A 15229-nucleotide genomic window follows, 5' to 3' on the forward strand; every position below is an offset into this window, starting at 1 on the left:
GGCTCCCAAACACCCCCCACCCCCCCAGCAGGAGGAAGCGCTCCTTGGGGCAGGGACGCTCGACCCGGGAGCACCCTGGGGGGGGCAGGTCAGGAGGTGCTGAGCCGGGGTGGGCGGGTGCTCGGTGGTGCAGGTGGGACAGCAGCAACGGTGGGCGGTCACCCAGAGAGTGGATTAAAGGTGCGGGCGTGAACACCTGGATGGAGGAAGCGATGGCGGGACGGGCACGGGTTCCCCAGAGAACGGAACGGAGCAGCAGGAACGGGCCCAGGGAGGCCAGTTGGGGAGCAGGGGTCACTGGGCCCAGGGAGGCCCATCGGGGTGCCGTGGTCACCGGGACCCAGGGAGGCCCGTCAGGGAGCAGGGGTCACCGGGCCCGGGGAGGCCACTGGCAGGCGCCAACCTCTGTGCACAGAAGCACATGGAGAAACGGGACACGCGGCCTCGGGGGCCTCTGCTCCGCGTAGTTACCAGGTGGGACGCGGCCCACGGAGGCAGAGCCCGGCAGGTGCTCCGTCACCAAGTGCTGGACGTTACCATCCCCCGTGATGAACGTTCGACGTCATCTCACGGGGTGAGTGACCCTGGGCCACAGCGTCGCCCCAGCCCATCCGGCTCCTTCCCAACATCAGAGAAAGGGCTGGCCCTGGGGCCACCGCTCACGGGATCTCATGGGGGGGGGGTGGTCGGAGCTGCTGGGCCTCCCGGGGCTCACAGGCCAGCTGCGGCGCTCAGAGCCGGCCCTGGAAGGCAGCCCGGGGCCGCGGCCCGCAGGTGTCCAGGGCAGGTGTGGGTGGGTGCAGGTGTAGCCCAGGGCGTCTCTGGGCCAGGGCCGCTCGCCCCACGATGCCTGAGAGGTCGCTCCGTAGCCCGTGCACCCCTGGAGGGCCCTGGGGCCACGCGTGTCCCGGAGCCCGCGGCAGGCTGACCACAGGCCGTCACGCGCCTCTTCAACGGAATACGCGCCACTCGTACTACGTGAGCGATAATGACCATCACCGTCCCCTTTCTGAACAGGCAGCGGAACAGCGTCCGTTGTCCTGGCGCCCCCTTCACCCCGGCGTCTGAGGCCCAGGGACCCCGACCAGGAGGGGCTCCCCGAGCGGCCCCAGGGGGCCCAGCACCTCGCTCAGCCTCCAGCAGCACCTCAGCAGGCCCCGTAAGCACCGCAGCTCAGGAGACTGCCGGGAAGGCAGCCTCAGCCGTGCAGGGCCCTCCTGGAAGGCAGGGGGGGGGGGGGGGCAGCGCCGGCCAGTGGACCCCGCGGGGGCTGGAGCCCTTGGGACAGCCCTTCACGCCAGGAGATGAGGCCACCGTCGGACCTCGAAGCTCAGGGACGTCCACTGGCACACCCTCGGGGGCCTGGGGGAGTGTCCTGGGTCCGGGCGAGGAGGCCCCCCGGGGTCAGCACAGGAGGGACCCTGAGGACCCGCCCAGGGATGCCCTTGGGGTGGGGGGCAGACTCTGGGCAGGGCTGGTGGTGGGACGTGAGCCAGCCCCGCCGGTCTCCACTGGCCTGGACAGACACCGGGGCTCCCACTGCAGGCAGGTCCCAGCGGAGCACCCCACATCTCCGCCGGGACCACGCCGCCCTAAGCAGGCTGACGAGGCCAGAGGCGGTGCGGCAGTGACACGCGAGGGCCCCGAACAGCGGGGAGGGGAAACCCGGCCTCCCGTGGACGGACGCAGCACTTACCTGCGTGTCACCGGGATGTCGGGCTCCCTTCTCGTGTCTGCAGGACACAGTGCGTGGCTGCCCTAGCCTCACGGGGAAGCGCGGGCCCCCCCAGCCGGCCGCTGCCCACGGCCTCTGCGGTGCCTGGGGCTCTGCATCCCAGGACAGCCAGGCCCTCTTGTCCCACCGCGCTGCTCCGGGCGGCTCAGGCTGGCCTGGAAGCCTGGGGTTGACGCACGGTGGGGCAGCAGCCGCCGCTGTTCCCAAGCTGACAGCGTCATAAACCAGGCAGGGACACGTTGGCCAGCAGGTGCGCAGGACCCCAGCGACCGGGTCCTCCTAGGCCACCCGAGGGGTCGGGGGAACCATCCTCGGAACATCCTCCGTGACCCGTCTGGGCTTCCCTGAATGAAGGTCGCCTCTGCGGCCACAGGCTTCGGGGTGTCATTTTGTGGGGTGCCTGCCTGCGTCCTTTCTGACCGGTCCATCTGAGACGTGTGTTGCGCTATCAAGGGGCCGTGAGGTGGGAGTGTAGGGCTGTGGACGCTCCTGCACAGAAGCGGCTCTTTGCACCTGCTCAGCAGGGAACTTATGCATCCCTGTCACCGGGATTGGGAGGCTGCGTCCCGAGGAGGGACCCAGGGTCCGGCAGCCAAGACCAGGCCTCTTCCAGAGGAGCCCCAGTCAGAAAACTAGTTCTAAAACTGGCTCATCAGAGGACAGTGGCCCGCTCAGAGGTGCTCAACGCCCCCCTTTCTCCCTCTTCTTCCTCGACAGGACGGGGTCCGCAGACACCAGATCCTCTTGGGGCTTCAGGGACGAGACGGGGCGTGGGATCTTGCCGCCCGGGCCCCCGCTGCTCTCTGGTCCGGCTGGGGGCAAGGGGTCTGGCTCCTCTGGGGGCTGGAAGAAAGGAGACGCGGGGCACAGGTCAGGGAGGCTCCTCCGGAGAGGAAGGGGCTGGAGGGGGGCTGGGGGGGAGGGGAGGGGAGGTCGGGGGAGGGGGGATGCCGCTGCCCCAGGGGAGCCTCTCCGCAGCCTGGGAAGGGCCGGGCATGGGCCAGGCCTGTCGGGGAGAAGCAGCGCGTGGCCCTGGCAAAGCCACAGTAACGACGCCACGGGGAGCACGAGCGGCTTCACGGCGGCCCGGGCACTTCTGGGCGAGTGTTAGCGTAGGCCGCAGCGGAGCGCGACAGGACAGAGGGCCGCGGGGACTCGGAGCACATGGGGGCCTCTACCCCGGGGAAGGCCCCCTCCGGGGTCCTCTCCTTCCCTCGCGCCCTGTGACCCCCGAATCCTGGCCCTGGGGCCGCCCAAGGGCTCTCAAGGCTGCAGGGGAGGCCTTGGAACAGCAGCCCTGTGGGCCCGGGTGGGGGGTGTTAGACGGGGACCGTCCCCAGATTGCACCAGCGCCAGCCCAGGACATACTCACCCGGTCGGGGCCAGGCGAGCTAAGACCACAGAATGAAAGCTAAGGAGAAAAATAAGAACAAAAATAGAAACTGAAAAGGGATGGGGAGGGCGGGGACGTGGAGGGGAAGAGAGAGAAAAAGAGTTTGTAGAGCTCTGGCGGAAAGGAGACACAGACAGAACAAGACGCCTCCCCGGGCACGGAGCCTGGTGCGCTCGCCGGGGGTGTGGGTGCTGGGGGGCGGGGTGGCCTGCTGGGGTAGGGAGGGTGTGGGGGGTGCTGGGGGGCCCCAAGAGGGTGCTGGGCATCCTGGGGGCAAGGCCAGGAGGGTCCCGGGTGTGCTGGGGGGGGCAGGAGGGTGCAGGGTGGCCTGCTGGGGTAGGGAGGGTGTGGGGGGTGCTGGGGGGCCCCAAGAGGGTGCTGGGTGTCCTGGGGGGAAGGCCAGGAGGGTCCCGGGTGTGCTGGGGGGGCAGGAGGGTGCAGGGTGGCCTGCTGGGGTAGGGAGGGTGCGGGGGGTGCTGGGGGGGCCCCGAGAAGGTGCTGGGTGCCCTGGGGGGAAGGCCAGAAGGGTGCGGGGCATGCTGGGGGGCGGGAGGATGCTAGGGGTGGGGAGGGTGCGGGCATCCTGGGGAACCCCGGAGCACAGGGCTGCCCCCACGCCCCTTGGCGCCCTCCACCCGCCACCCCTGCTCCCTCCTCTGCGGAGCTGAGGCTGGGGTCTGGTGCGGGATGTCCGAGGGCCGGGCTAACCCAGCGCCCGGACAGGCCTGGTGCCCCCAACCAGCGAAGAGCTGGCAGCCTGGAGAGATGGGAGCCCGAGGCTGCCCCTGGGTTGTGGGGTTGGGCCGGGGAGGGCCACTCGGGGACAGGAAGGCCGAGCCACGGGAGCCAGGAATTCACATCAAGGGAATTCACGTCCAGGGTTTAAAATCCAAGGAGTTAATACAAACTAGGGCTCTTGCGTTAAGACGCAAAGGGAAACAGGTTTATTTGCGGGGGAGAGACTGCGCATGTGCCGTGAGGCTGGCGCCCTGAGAAGAGCACCCCCACCCCCCCAGGGCCCAGTGGAAGCTTCCAGCGCGTCAGCGTCCACAGGGAAGCAAATCCTATTTGCAGGAACAGCTCTCTGCTTCCTCCCTGCAGGGTTCTAGGGGCGGCTCAGGGCGCTCCCCGCACCCCAGGTCCGCACAGTTACCATGACGACCGCTGGGCAGACACTGCAAAGGCCGGGGAAGGGGCGGGGGGGGGGGCTGCCCCTGGGGGGGCCTGGGCTGAGCAGGTGTAGCCCTGGGGGCTCCTTGGGGAGACGAGGCAGGGAGGTGCGGCCTCTCTCGGTGGGGAAGGCAGCTGGTCATTTGGGGAGATCCACCCACGGCAGGACCGACCCAAGAACCGGACATCAGCGCGACCACGGAGATATTAAAACACCCCTAAGTCTGCGATGCCTGGGGGGCTCCGTGGTTGAGCCTGTGCCTTGGGCTCAGGGCATGACCCCGGGGTCCTGGGATCGGGTCCCACATCGGGCTCCCCGCAGGGAGCCTGCCTCTCCCCCTGCCGGTGTCTCTGCCTCCCTGTGTTTCTCGTGGAAACATCCGTAAATCACAAAAAGAACTGCCCCAAACTGAGCGAACCCCACAAGAGGCAGGGTTCCCTCTGGGGCACCCGAGTTTGGGGAGCCCCACGTCGGCCGTCACCGTGAGTGGACAGAGCACCTGTGACTCCATGCCTGGCAGGGCTGGGGGTCCAGGAAAAGCGCCAGCCAGCCCAGCCCCGAGCCCCGAGCTGCGTGGCCCCAAACTCACTGCACGCGGCGCTGAGTGTCCTAAGCCCCCAAGGAAGTGCGTTAAGGACCAGAAACCAGAGACCGGGGCTGCACAGACGGCCTGCTCTCAAGAGGGAAACCCAGGCTTTCGGGGATTTGATTTTTAGGCCAACTGCTTGGTGAAGGTGGAGAGATCCCGTACTCCAGCACGGCCACCAGCACGACAAGGACCCGAGGTCCCTGCGCAGCTCCCAGGGCTACAGCGGGGAAACTGAGTCCGCGAGAGACGGGACGCGGCCCCTGCGAGGTGGCCCGGCGGGGCCATGGCCTCGGTCCTGGAACCGCTCCCCGTTGGCCAGCGCCCCCGCCCCAGGGCGCACTGACGGCCACGCAGGAGCTCTCCGCGCACCCAGGAGACAAAACAAGCCCCCACACCCGCGTGTCTGTTACCTTTTCTTCCAGTTCCTTTATTTGTCGCTTCTGACCTTCTATTCTTTCCTCTAACTCTTTAATTCTCTGCAACGGTAAAAGGGGGAACATCAGAACCCAAGCTGCTCGCTCACTTAGGCGGCGGACGACCGTCACAGAGCCGCTGCCACGCGGGCCCGGAGCAGACAGAGGTCGCGGTCTCCTCTCCCCGAGACCGCCCGCTGCCCGCCAGCCATGGCTGAGCAGGGTGGCAGCTTGGCTCGCCTCAGTTTCCCTGCTGGACACAGCCTTCCCCGGCCAGCCGCTCTGCTCCTCCCGCCCCCTCCAACCTCAGATCATAAACCACGTGCTGGAGCCCCAAGGAACCGATTCACGCCCTCCCCAAGTGCCACCACAGCAGCACCAAGAGCCGCCACGAGGGTCACGAAGCCAGGCCCAGGGAGGACTTCCCGGTGCCTGACGCCAAGGCTTCACCTCTGCATGCCGGGCCCACTAGATGCCCTGTACGCGTCCCCTCTGGACACGCGTGCCACGCCTGGACCCTGGAGGCAGCCGAGCTCTGGCCGCAGCCTGGCTGATGGAAGGACGCGCCTACGGGTAGCAGCCCTGGCGCTGACCCCCTGAGCCTGGCAGCGAGTGTCCCGGCAGCTGACTGGTCTCCGGTCAGACGTCCCCCACGGATGCTCATGGTACAGCTTGTTTTGCTGATTTATCTGACTTTGCAAGCTGAGCTTTGTGCGCAGAGGCCCCCTCCAGGCCCCGCGGTACACACGGGGGGGCGGGGGGCGGGGGCAGATCTTCCACACCAAGGCTGTCCGGTGTGCCAGGGTCCCTCACCTTCTGTTAGACATGGACAGGCCGCATGGGCCTGAGGTCCTAAAGTGCCCAAGGTCAGGGAAGGCCAGCGGCTGCCCCCAGCCCCGGAGCTGCTGCTTCCCAGACCACACCTTCCCCTCGTCCTTACGGTTGAAGGAGGGAGCACTTCAGAGACCCCGCGGCAGGGGTCCCAAGAGAGGGGATGTGCCACCCAGAGGCTGGTCTGCTGGGGCAGGTAGCCTGGCACAGAGCCCGCTGTGGGGCGTGGCTGCTGACGAGCACGCCCTGGGAGGGGTGGCCATCGGAGGGTACATCGTGGGGACGTGGGGACGTGGCCATTAGAGGGTACATCGCGGGGGCATGGCCTTGGAGGGTATATCATGGGGGCGTGGCCGGGAGGGTATGCCCTGGGGCGGGGCCACTGGAGGGCACCCCTGGGAGGGTGTGGCCTGCGAGTCCGGGATGCAGCGGCCAGCCCCCCTCGGCCCCCCCCTCGGCCCCCCCGCTGACCCCCCCACGGCGCACCTGCTGCGCCAGCTGTAGCAGCTCCATGCGCTCCCGCAGGATCTGGGCGTCCCGCTCGCGCAGCTCGCTCATGACCTGGCGCTTCCACTGCTCCACGGCCACCTTGAGCTTGTCACGCTCCTCCTCCGACAGGATCTCGGCCACCTTGGCCCCCGCCTCCTGCTGCAGGGCGTCGTACAGCATGGCTTCCAGCTCCAGGATGTGCTGGGGGCGGGAGGGAGCGTCAGTGTGGGCTGCGGGTGAGAGGACGGCCTGGGCCTGACCCCTGGGGGCTCGGGGCTGCGGGCCGCCCCACACAGAGGCTGGTTCCTCCTCGACCCGCTTACCCCACCGCCTGGAGAGCGGAAACCCAGTCCCGCAGTAATTAGGACAAGAGCATTCACTTCTAACGTCTGTGTGTGCAGTGACCCTTCAGGGGCAGGTTCCCGGCTCATGCTAACGCTGGGGAGACCGGGGACCAGAGTAGGGGGCGGCCCGAGGGACGGCGGAGGGCCCGCGGGGGGAGGCCTCTTCCTCGGCTCTTGGCCTTCCTCAAAGCCTGGGGCTCCGCGGGAAGAAGGGCAGGGCTCACAGGGGTTTGTCAGACCTAAGGACAGAAGTGGGGGGGGTCCTGGACTTCCAGCGGCTCCCCAGGGGAAGCCAGGCCACTCTGGGGTCCTCAGTGCCACCCGCAGTGGGGCAATCATATCCCCAAGAAGGTAGGTTCAGGACCTGGTCCCTGGAACTTGGCCTTATTTAGAAGGAGGGTCTGCAGGGGGAATGAGGCTAGGAGGAGGTGGTAAGGGATTGGCTCGAGTCCCTACAAGGAGAAGGAGCTGGAGGCAGTCCCAGGGGCCTGGGGGCGGGGAGCCACGTGAGCGGGGAGGCTGAGGTGGGAGACACCTGGAGCCCCCAGGAGCTGGACGAGGCGGGAAGGACCCTCCCCTGGGGCCCCGGAGGGAGCGCGTCCTGCCCCCACACCTGGATTTCTCCTGGCCCCGGCTCTGGGAGAGCACCCCCCTCTGGCGGCTGCCCCCTGCGCCTCCGACACGGCCTCACCTGCACCGGCCGCGGGCCCGGGCCCCGTGTGCCTACTGTGCCTGCGGCTTCATCACCTCCACCGTCCGGGTGATAAACCCCCAGAACACCTGCACTCCTGGTGCCGGTTCCTTCGGCCCAACCTGGGTTAAGATCCCCGCCCCCCCCGCCTCCATGAGGCAGCAGCTCCTATTAGCCCCGGGTCACGACACATGTCGGGGCAGTTTGCACAGGGTCCCGCTGGGGACAGCCGGGGCCCAGACCCCGCAGGGGGCTCCAGAATCCAGGCCTCACACGGCCCCTGGACTCCTGCTGCCCCAGAGCCAGGGGCCTCGGCGCTCACTGCAGACTTAGGGGAAGGACCCCAAGTCCCACAGATCCCCCCCCAACAAGAACACCCCAGAGAAGCTGACCGGCTGAGTGGGAGCCAGGCCCTGGGCGCCCCCCAGGCAGGGGCAGAAGGCCGACGGGGCCGCGGGCCGTGAGCGGGCCCCTGACAAGGAGAGGGCTGCGGGGGGGCGGGGGGGCTCCCGCACCTTCGGGAAATCCGGTGCGCGACCCAGAAGCCACCAGGAACCAAAGCCAAATGACCCCTGGGCTGCAACTCAGCCGCCCGCATGCTGACCCTGCGATAAACTCCTCCAGATTTTCCAGTTTGGTCTGGAATACACTCGTAGCTCTTTCCTCGGGAAATGTCCCTGATGGGGTCCTTGGACAAACCACAGTCTTAAACTACGAGAAACCCCACCTCCCATCAAAAGATGTAACCTCTTCAGGAATGAAGGGTCTTTTTCTTCAGGCAAAACGATTATGAAAAGTCCTTTGAGCTTTAGCAGACGTTTTAGGAAATGGAAAAGAAAAAGAATGAAAGCCTTTCGACTTTAGATTTTATTGTCCTTGACAGCCACAAAATCAACTGTCCCCAGCTGTCACAACCAGCTCACAACTCCTCATCAGAGCCACTTCTTAGAGCAGAAGATAAGCCCAAGCATTTAAAAATAAATAAATGCAGCTGGCGGGGGCGGGGGGGGGGGGCGCTTAGCCTGTAGCATCAGCAGCAGCAGCACAAAGGCCTCACAGGAAGCTGGAAGCAGGTGCCCGGCCGACCTGCCCCCACCCTGAGCCCAGCCGCTGGCCACCTGCGGGGCTCCCCTGGGTGCACAGCCTCGCCCGGAGGCCTCGGGCAGGAACAGCCAGGTGGCCACCCCAGGGCGGGACCATCGTCTCCCCTTGACGCCCCAGCCGTGGCCTTGCGTCCACAGAGCAGGGAGGGTGTGGTGCCTGGGCAGGCGTCCGCAGCCCTGCAGCCCCCCAGGGCGCCCCACTCTCTGGGATGCGGGTGCGAGTGTGTGCCCTACGCGGCCCTCTCTCCGACCCCCCACACCGCCCCATCTCTTCTGCACTGACGCCACTGAGCTGTATCCGGAGTGGGGCCCCTGGGCCCAGCGGGGAGCCATCCCCTCCTCCGCGCACCTGTCTGGGATGCAGGTCCGGAGCACGGGGAACATCGGTGGGGGCGCTCAGGGCTGTCCACCTGCCCCCGGATACTGCGAGCATCCTCGCCCCCCACTGGGGGCAGGAAATGTGGGTCTGGCACACGTTTCTGGGAAGGCCCGTGAGCACCGGGTCAGCTCTCCAAGGCCACTGCCCCCCGCCATCCCCTGGATGGCTGCTCCCGCAGGTGTCCCGCGGCGATGGCTGGCGAGTGGCCACCGTCACCGCCACTGTCACCAGCAGCAGAGCCTGCCCTCAGTGGGGGCAGAGCCTCGCCTCTCGGGGTCCAGATGCGGGTCACAGAGACCTCACGCTGCCCCCTCCAGGCTGGGCAGCCCCCCACGCCCTCCGCACAGCGACCTCGTGCTCCGAAGCACCCAGAGGGCGGCCGCTCACACCCCGACTTACCACACAGGCCGTCCCTGGCCTCACGGTCACTTCCAAAGCCCTGGCCTTTTAGCAGGTCCTCGGGCCGCCCGTAGGGGCCCTGGACGGCTTCTCCTGAACTGCGCCCTGACATGCTCTGCTCTACGGACCGGTGGCCGGAGGGAGACAAAGTCACGCGGGGCAGCACCGCGCAGGGAGGTGGCATCGGCTTAGGGTGTAAGTGATGCTGTTGGAAGGGGGCCTTCCCGCCTCCGGGACAACCCCCTGCCGTGCGCCTCCACGGGGTAACCCCAGCCCGGGACGCTCTTGAAGCCGAGCCAGCCCCAAGCGCAAACGAGAGGTCACTTCTCAAACCAGTATCAGCGCGGACCGTGTCGCAGCGACGCAGACGTGTCTACAGGGACTCCAGATCCCCGCGCTAACCCCCAGTGGGGACACCCCCAGGTGTCAGCGGGGACAGCGGCTTCCCACAGGCCAAGCACGCGGGCAAAGGCGGGTACAACTTACAGGCTCGGAGTAGCAGGTGCACGCAGGGGAACCCCGAGAACGTCTCTAACAAACATTCAGCTGTGCTCGATTAACTCATAGATGCGGGACGTTCCAACGAATCCTATTTCTTTTTTTTCTTTTCTTTCTTTTTTTTTTTTTGAATCCTATTTTCTCAACTCATTTTAAATATCCATTTGAGCCCTGCCTTCGCGGGGCAAGGTGCTTGCTGCCGGCGCAGTAAGGCCTCCTCGGACCTCGCCGACCCGGAGGCAGAAAGTGGGCCCGAGCCCCCGAAGACGCGGCCGGTGTGTACACAACTTTCCCCCATTTCTACCCCACATCTGAGGCCCCCGCCCCCGGCCGGTCCCGGCAGCCGCCCGCGCCTGACCTTGTGAGCCTGGTCCAAGGACTGCTTCCTGTAATCCAGCTCCTCATCCAGGTAGCCCTTCTGCTTACTGAACAGCTCCTGAAACACAAGAGGACCTGCGTCTCGGCCTCGGGCACCCACCTGGCGACGCCCTGCTGCGGACACAAGGCGGGCGCCCACCAACCTTCTCACTCTCCAGGTCCACCATCCTCCGATGCAGGGCCGACTCGGTCTCTTCGATCTGCTGGAGCCACTGGACACAAACCGAGAGAGCAGGTGACGGTGACCTCTCGGGTGGCCACCAGAGCCACCCCACCGTCCCCGGGCGCCTCGGACGGCCCAGGCGTGGGCGGGGTGGGCGCTGTGCGCTTGTGTGCTGGCGGCCGGCGCCCGGGCCAGGGGTCGCGAGCGGGGGTTCGGCGGGAACAGGTGCACCTGAGCACTCAGCCGCGGGCCCATCCCCTGCACCCCTGCACCCCTGCACCCCTGCCCCCGGGACGCCCTCTCCTTCCTGCTGGAGGTCCAGGCGCTGACCGTGGGCCAACCAGGCTCCGGCTGGGGGTGGGGGGCCGGGGCCTGCTGTGGGCTAGGTGCCCGGGTGGGCCGGGCAGCCCCCAGGGGAGGGTCCTGGTGGGGTGAACAGGAAGCCAGTGGTGCACAGCCCCACTCCATTGCCTGGCCTTAGGAGAGGGAAACTGAGGCAGAGTTGGCCTTGGACGAAGTCTGGCTGCTGTTATAAACACGGCCCCGCGTGGGTGGGACCTCCCGCGGCCCACAGGATTCACGGACCCCCCACCCCACGCCCCAGGAGCCCCTCCTCCAAGGACGGCGCCCTCTCCCAGTGGAGCCCAGCCCTGTCCCCAGAGCGGCCACCAGCTGCCATTACCTTTTCAGCCAAGGTCAGGACCGTCCTAGCTTGGATGACGACGACTTGCTCCTCGTTGGTCAGATTCTGCACCCAAAGCAGACAGGGGTGGTCAGGGGCGGGGCTTGCAGGGCACCCAGATTGAAATGAGGGTATGAGGAGGAGTGCCTGGGGAGGGCGCCTGGGGGGGTGAATCGGGGTGCCTGGTGGGGGTGGATGGGGGTGCCTGGTAGGGGGAGAGTGGGGGCACCTGGTGGGGGGAGTGGGGGTGCCTGGGTGCCGGATAGGGGTGAATGAAGTGAGAGTGATGAGGGGCACAGGGGTCACAGGTAAGGTCACTCTTACTGAATTGGCCTCCTGGGCTCTTCAATCCCCTTTACTCTCACCTGGTGACTCTGATGTGCCCCCTCCCGCTCTCCCACTGCAGGTGCTCAGGACACCGTGAGTCCTGCTGGGGCAGGGGGGTGGGGCGGCGTGAGACAGGCTGCGGGGATACGGTGTCCCCAGCGTCCCTCGCCCGCATCTTCGTGTAAGCCAGCCTCTGCCTACGCAGCCTGCACCAGTACTGGTTAGAATCCCGCTTAGGGACGTGGGGCAGGGACCTAGTATTCCTGGCTGTGAGATGGCTCGGGTCCCTGGCGTCCTTGCCTTTTCTCTACATGTTGTATTTGTGCCTCTTCCACAGGGCCCCCCGGGTGGTCTGGCTGAGTCTGGCTTTGGGGCCCACGAGCATCTCGAGGCTACAGGCACTTCACCCGCTCAGACCCTGACTGCCACCTGCATGAGCACCGGGCGGGGCCCGGCTTGTGGGCAGCTGGGGGGGGGTGCGCGGAGTCCTGGGAAGCAGAGAGCAGAGCAGGGCAGAGCCTGCTGGATCCCTGAGGTGGAGGACAGCCCCCTACAGCCTGGGACCCCCTGGCTCAGGGCCAGCCTGCTCAGAAATCCCTCCATCTGGGGTGTGAGCTCTCCCAAAGGCAGGGCCTCTCACCGAGCCCCACTCCTGTAGCAGCAGTCAGCAGAGGTGGGAGCCAGTGACCAAGCGCTGTAGGCACAGAGGCAATCTCTGCCCTGGGGGCACAGGGCACCCCGACAGCACAGAGCGGGGCTGGCAGGCACTCCTCACACCCCCAGCTCCTGGGAAAGGCGGTCAGGTGTGCTCCCTCCTCCCAAGGCCGAAGGGGACCAGGGAGGCCGAGCCAGTGGCTTCAGGGAGAACCTACTGGGACAAGCTTATACTGGGCTGGAGGACCTGCAACGTCCCACTGGGTGAGCAGCCTGGCCAGGAGGTGACGACACCCCGATGCCCCAGCCTGGGCAAAGTGCCTTCTGCTCTGCTTTCCTGGCCTCTGCTCCTCCTTCCCTGGGTGACCGGTACCTCTGCGGCCCAGGGACAGTGGTGGTGAGTGGTACCCCCTGCCGGGGAGGATGGACGACCACTCTGCCCTGCCAGCCCCTGCTCAACTCCAAGGGCCCTGACTCCTGAGCAGACCGAGGTATGGGGTTCAGGTACCCACGTAGCCAGTTTGGAGGCTGTGGCCTCTCTGGGGCGGTCTGTACCCAGCAGCCACAGGACTAGTATGCCCTGGCTGTGAAGGTAGTAGGGGCGAGGCTGTCTCTGTCACCTGCTTCCTCAGCTGGGCCACTCCGAGCTCCAGGAATGAATCTATGGGCTCAGGCTCTATGGGGCACAGTCCTGGGTCATGACATGCATGTGAAGTGCGCCCCATGCTCATCTATGACCACGGAAGGGACGCCCTCTAGGCCCGTCAGTCAGTAAGAACTGCCGAGCTTTCCCCAGGGTCACCTGAGTATAAAACCTGAAGGTGTGTCCTCTGGTCCCTGAGAGCCTCTGTCCTCATGCTCTGAGGCCATGTGATAGTTCCATAGCAGTCCTGCCCACTGGTGCTCTTGAGTAGGCAGCTACAGGGCTGGGGAGGGGCCCTGAACTGAACTGGACAGAGCTAGGCTCATCCTACATCAGCTCCGTGACCTGGGCAGGTGTCCTCTGGGGCCTCAGTTTTTCCAGCTGTAAATCAGAAGGTTAACCAACATGGTTCCCAAGAGCCCATGATGGGGCCTGATAACTCAGGGCTGGACCCCATCCCTGCTATTGGCTAATGCTACCTCCACCTACAGCCCAGAGAGAGCACGGGGTCTGGGAGGGGGCAGATAGCACCAGTGGAGCCTCCTCCCCACGCTATTAGTGGGTAAGGAGAGAAGCGTCCCTGCCAACTCAGGGCCCTGCATGTCACAACTGCCAGCAAGAACAACCTGGCCCGAGAAAATGTGTGAGCACCTGGGTTTTGGTGTGAGTGTGTGTGTGTGTGTGTGTGTGTGTGTGTGTGGAGGGGTGTGTTTGCATATGCATTTTTTTCTCTTTTTTGTCATCTTCTACTTCATGAAGTGTACTAATTTGACTAAGTGCCTGGTTCTTTCTCAAGAGTAGTGACCAGGACGGAAGCCCAAGGTGTCTTAGGACGAGCTGTAGACTGTACTTATTAGTATACCTTGGGGAAAATGTTCTGGGTGGTGGAGTGGGGCTGCCTTCTAGCACAGATGAGCTGCTTGTTGGGCAGGGGACTCAACAAAGGCAAGATAATGGAAAAAGGGCTGACAGAAGATGGATGGTGGATGGATGGATAATGTAGAGTGGATGGAGGATGAAAGATGGATGGAAGATGGACAGAGGATAGATGGATGGATGGAGGGTGGATGGATGAATGCATGATGGAGAATGAATGGATGAAGGATGAAGGACGGATGTATGAACGATGAATGAATGGATAGGTAATGGATGGATATGGATGGATGGAGGATAGAAAATGGATGATGGATGGAGGATGGAGGGAGGGATGAAGGATAGATGGAGGATGAATGGAGGATGGATTGATGGAAGAAGAATGGAAGATGAAGGGTGGATAGATGGATGGATGGAGGATGGAGAATGACTGGGTGGAGAGATGGATAAATGGAGGATAGAAGATATATGGATGGACGGGAGATGGAGGGAGGTATGAAGGATGGATGGATGGATGGGTGGATGGATAATGAAGTACATGCAGGTAGAGTATGAAAGCTAGGTGGAGGGTGGATGGATAGATGGATGGACAATGGAGGATGGATGGATGGAGGATGGAGAATGAATGGATGGAGGATGAAAGATGGATGAAGGGTGGATAGAGGATGGATGGATAGAGAATAAAGAAGAAGATGAAGGATCGATGGATGGATAAGGGAGTGTGGACAAATGGATAGAGGATGGATGGATAGAGGATGAGGAATGGAAGATGAAGGATGGAGGATGGATAGATAGATGGATAAATGGAGGACAGAAGATGGATGGATGGGGATGGAGGGAGGGATGAAGGATGGAGGAAGGATGAACAGATGGATGGAGGGATGATGGTTGGAGGGTAGAGGGTGGAGGGAAGGACAGATGGATGGAGGACGACGGGGTAGAGTCACTCCGTAATCAGCACCCTTCGAGGAGTTTGCTGTAGAAGTTGGAATTGTGCCCGAAACAAGATTTGCAGATTATTTATGGTCTCCACCTCTCCCCCCAAACCAAGGACATGGGAACCCCTGAGGTCTGGGATGTCTAAGATACCGGAAGGAGCTGCAGCCCCACCCCCATCAGGGTGTGGAAAAGCTTGACGACTGGCAGGGATTCCGGAAACTGAGAGCGTGTGTCCAGAAGCAGCATTGCTGGCGGAAACGGGTGTGCACAGCAGAGGCTTCCCCATCCTGCAGCGCGGAGGCCCGGAACCCCGAGCCCAGGGTGCTAGTGGCCTCCCAGCCAGGCGAAGGAACAACATGAGAAAGGGGCAGGAGGGCTCCCGAATCCAGGGGCCGGCCCAAGCAGCTGTGGCCGCAGGGGGGCGCGGGCGGGCGGCAGCGGTGGCATGCACAGCGGGACTCATGGGGGTCCCCGGACCCCGGGGGCTGGCGAGGGCGAGGGCTGGCGTGAGGAGGCATGCACAATTCAGGAGAGC

The 15229-nt window shown here is 64.8% G+C and overlaps 1 protein-coding gene across 27 annotated transcripts in view; it reads right to left on the reverse strand.

Moving 5' to 3' along the window:
- The window catches only part of JAKMIP3 (Janus kinase and microtubule interacting protein 3), a 96750-nt gene that overhangs the window by 11701 nt on the left and 69820 nt on the right, over positions 1-15229 (reverse strand). For 15 of the 27 annotated variants that reach the window (XM_077877143.1, XM_077877144.1, XM_077877148.1 and 12 more), the window contains 7 exons: positions 11259-11324; positions 10557-10625; positions 10394-10471; positions 6619-6822; positions 5299-5364; positions 3108-3146; positions 1697-2578 (listed from right to left, as the gene is read on the reverse strand). In XM_077877143.1, coding sequence (XP_077733269.1) covers positions 2417-2578; positions 3108-3146; positions 5299-5364; positions 6619-6822; positions 10394-10471; positions 10557-10625; positions 11259-11324 — 684 coding nt within the window. In that variant the 3' untranslated portion in view covers positions 1697-2416. Of the gene's footprint in view, positions 1-1696; positions 2579-3107; positions 3178-5298; positions 5365-6618; positions 6823-10393; positions 10472-10556; positions 10626-11258; positions 11325-15229 lie in introns of those variants that run through there. The other 12 variants (XM_077877154.1, XM_077877156.1, XM_077877159.1 and 9 more) reach the window with 2 other exon arrangements.

This window comes from Canis aureus, chromosome 29 (assembly GCF_053574225.1).
Source record: "Canis aureus isolate CA01 chromosome 29, VMU_Caureus_v.1.0, whole genome shotgun sequence".
In the NCBI taxonomy this organism is placed as follows: domain Eukaryota; kingdom Metazoa; phylum Chordata; class Mammalia; order Carnivora; family Canidae; genus Canis; species Canis aureus.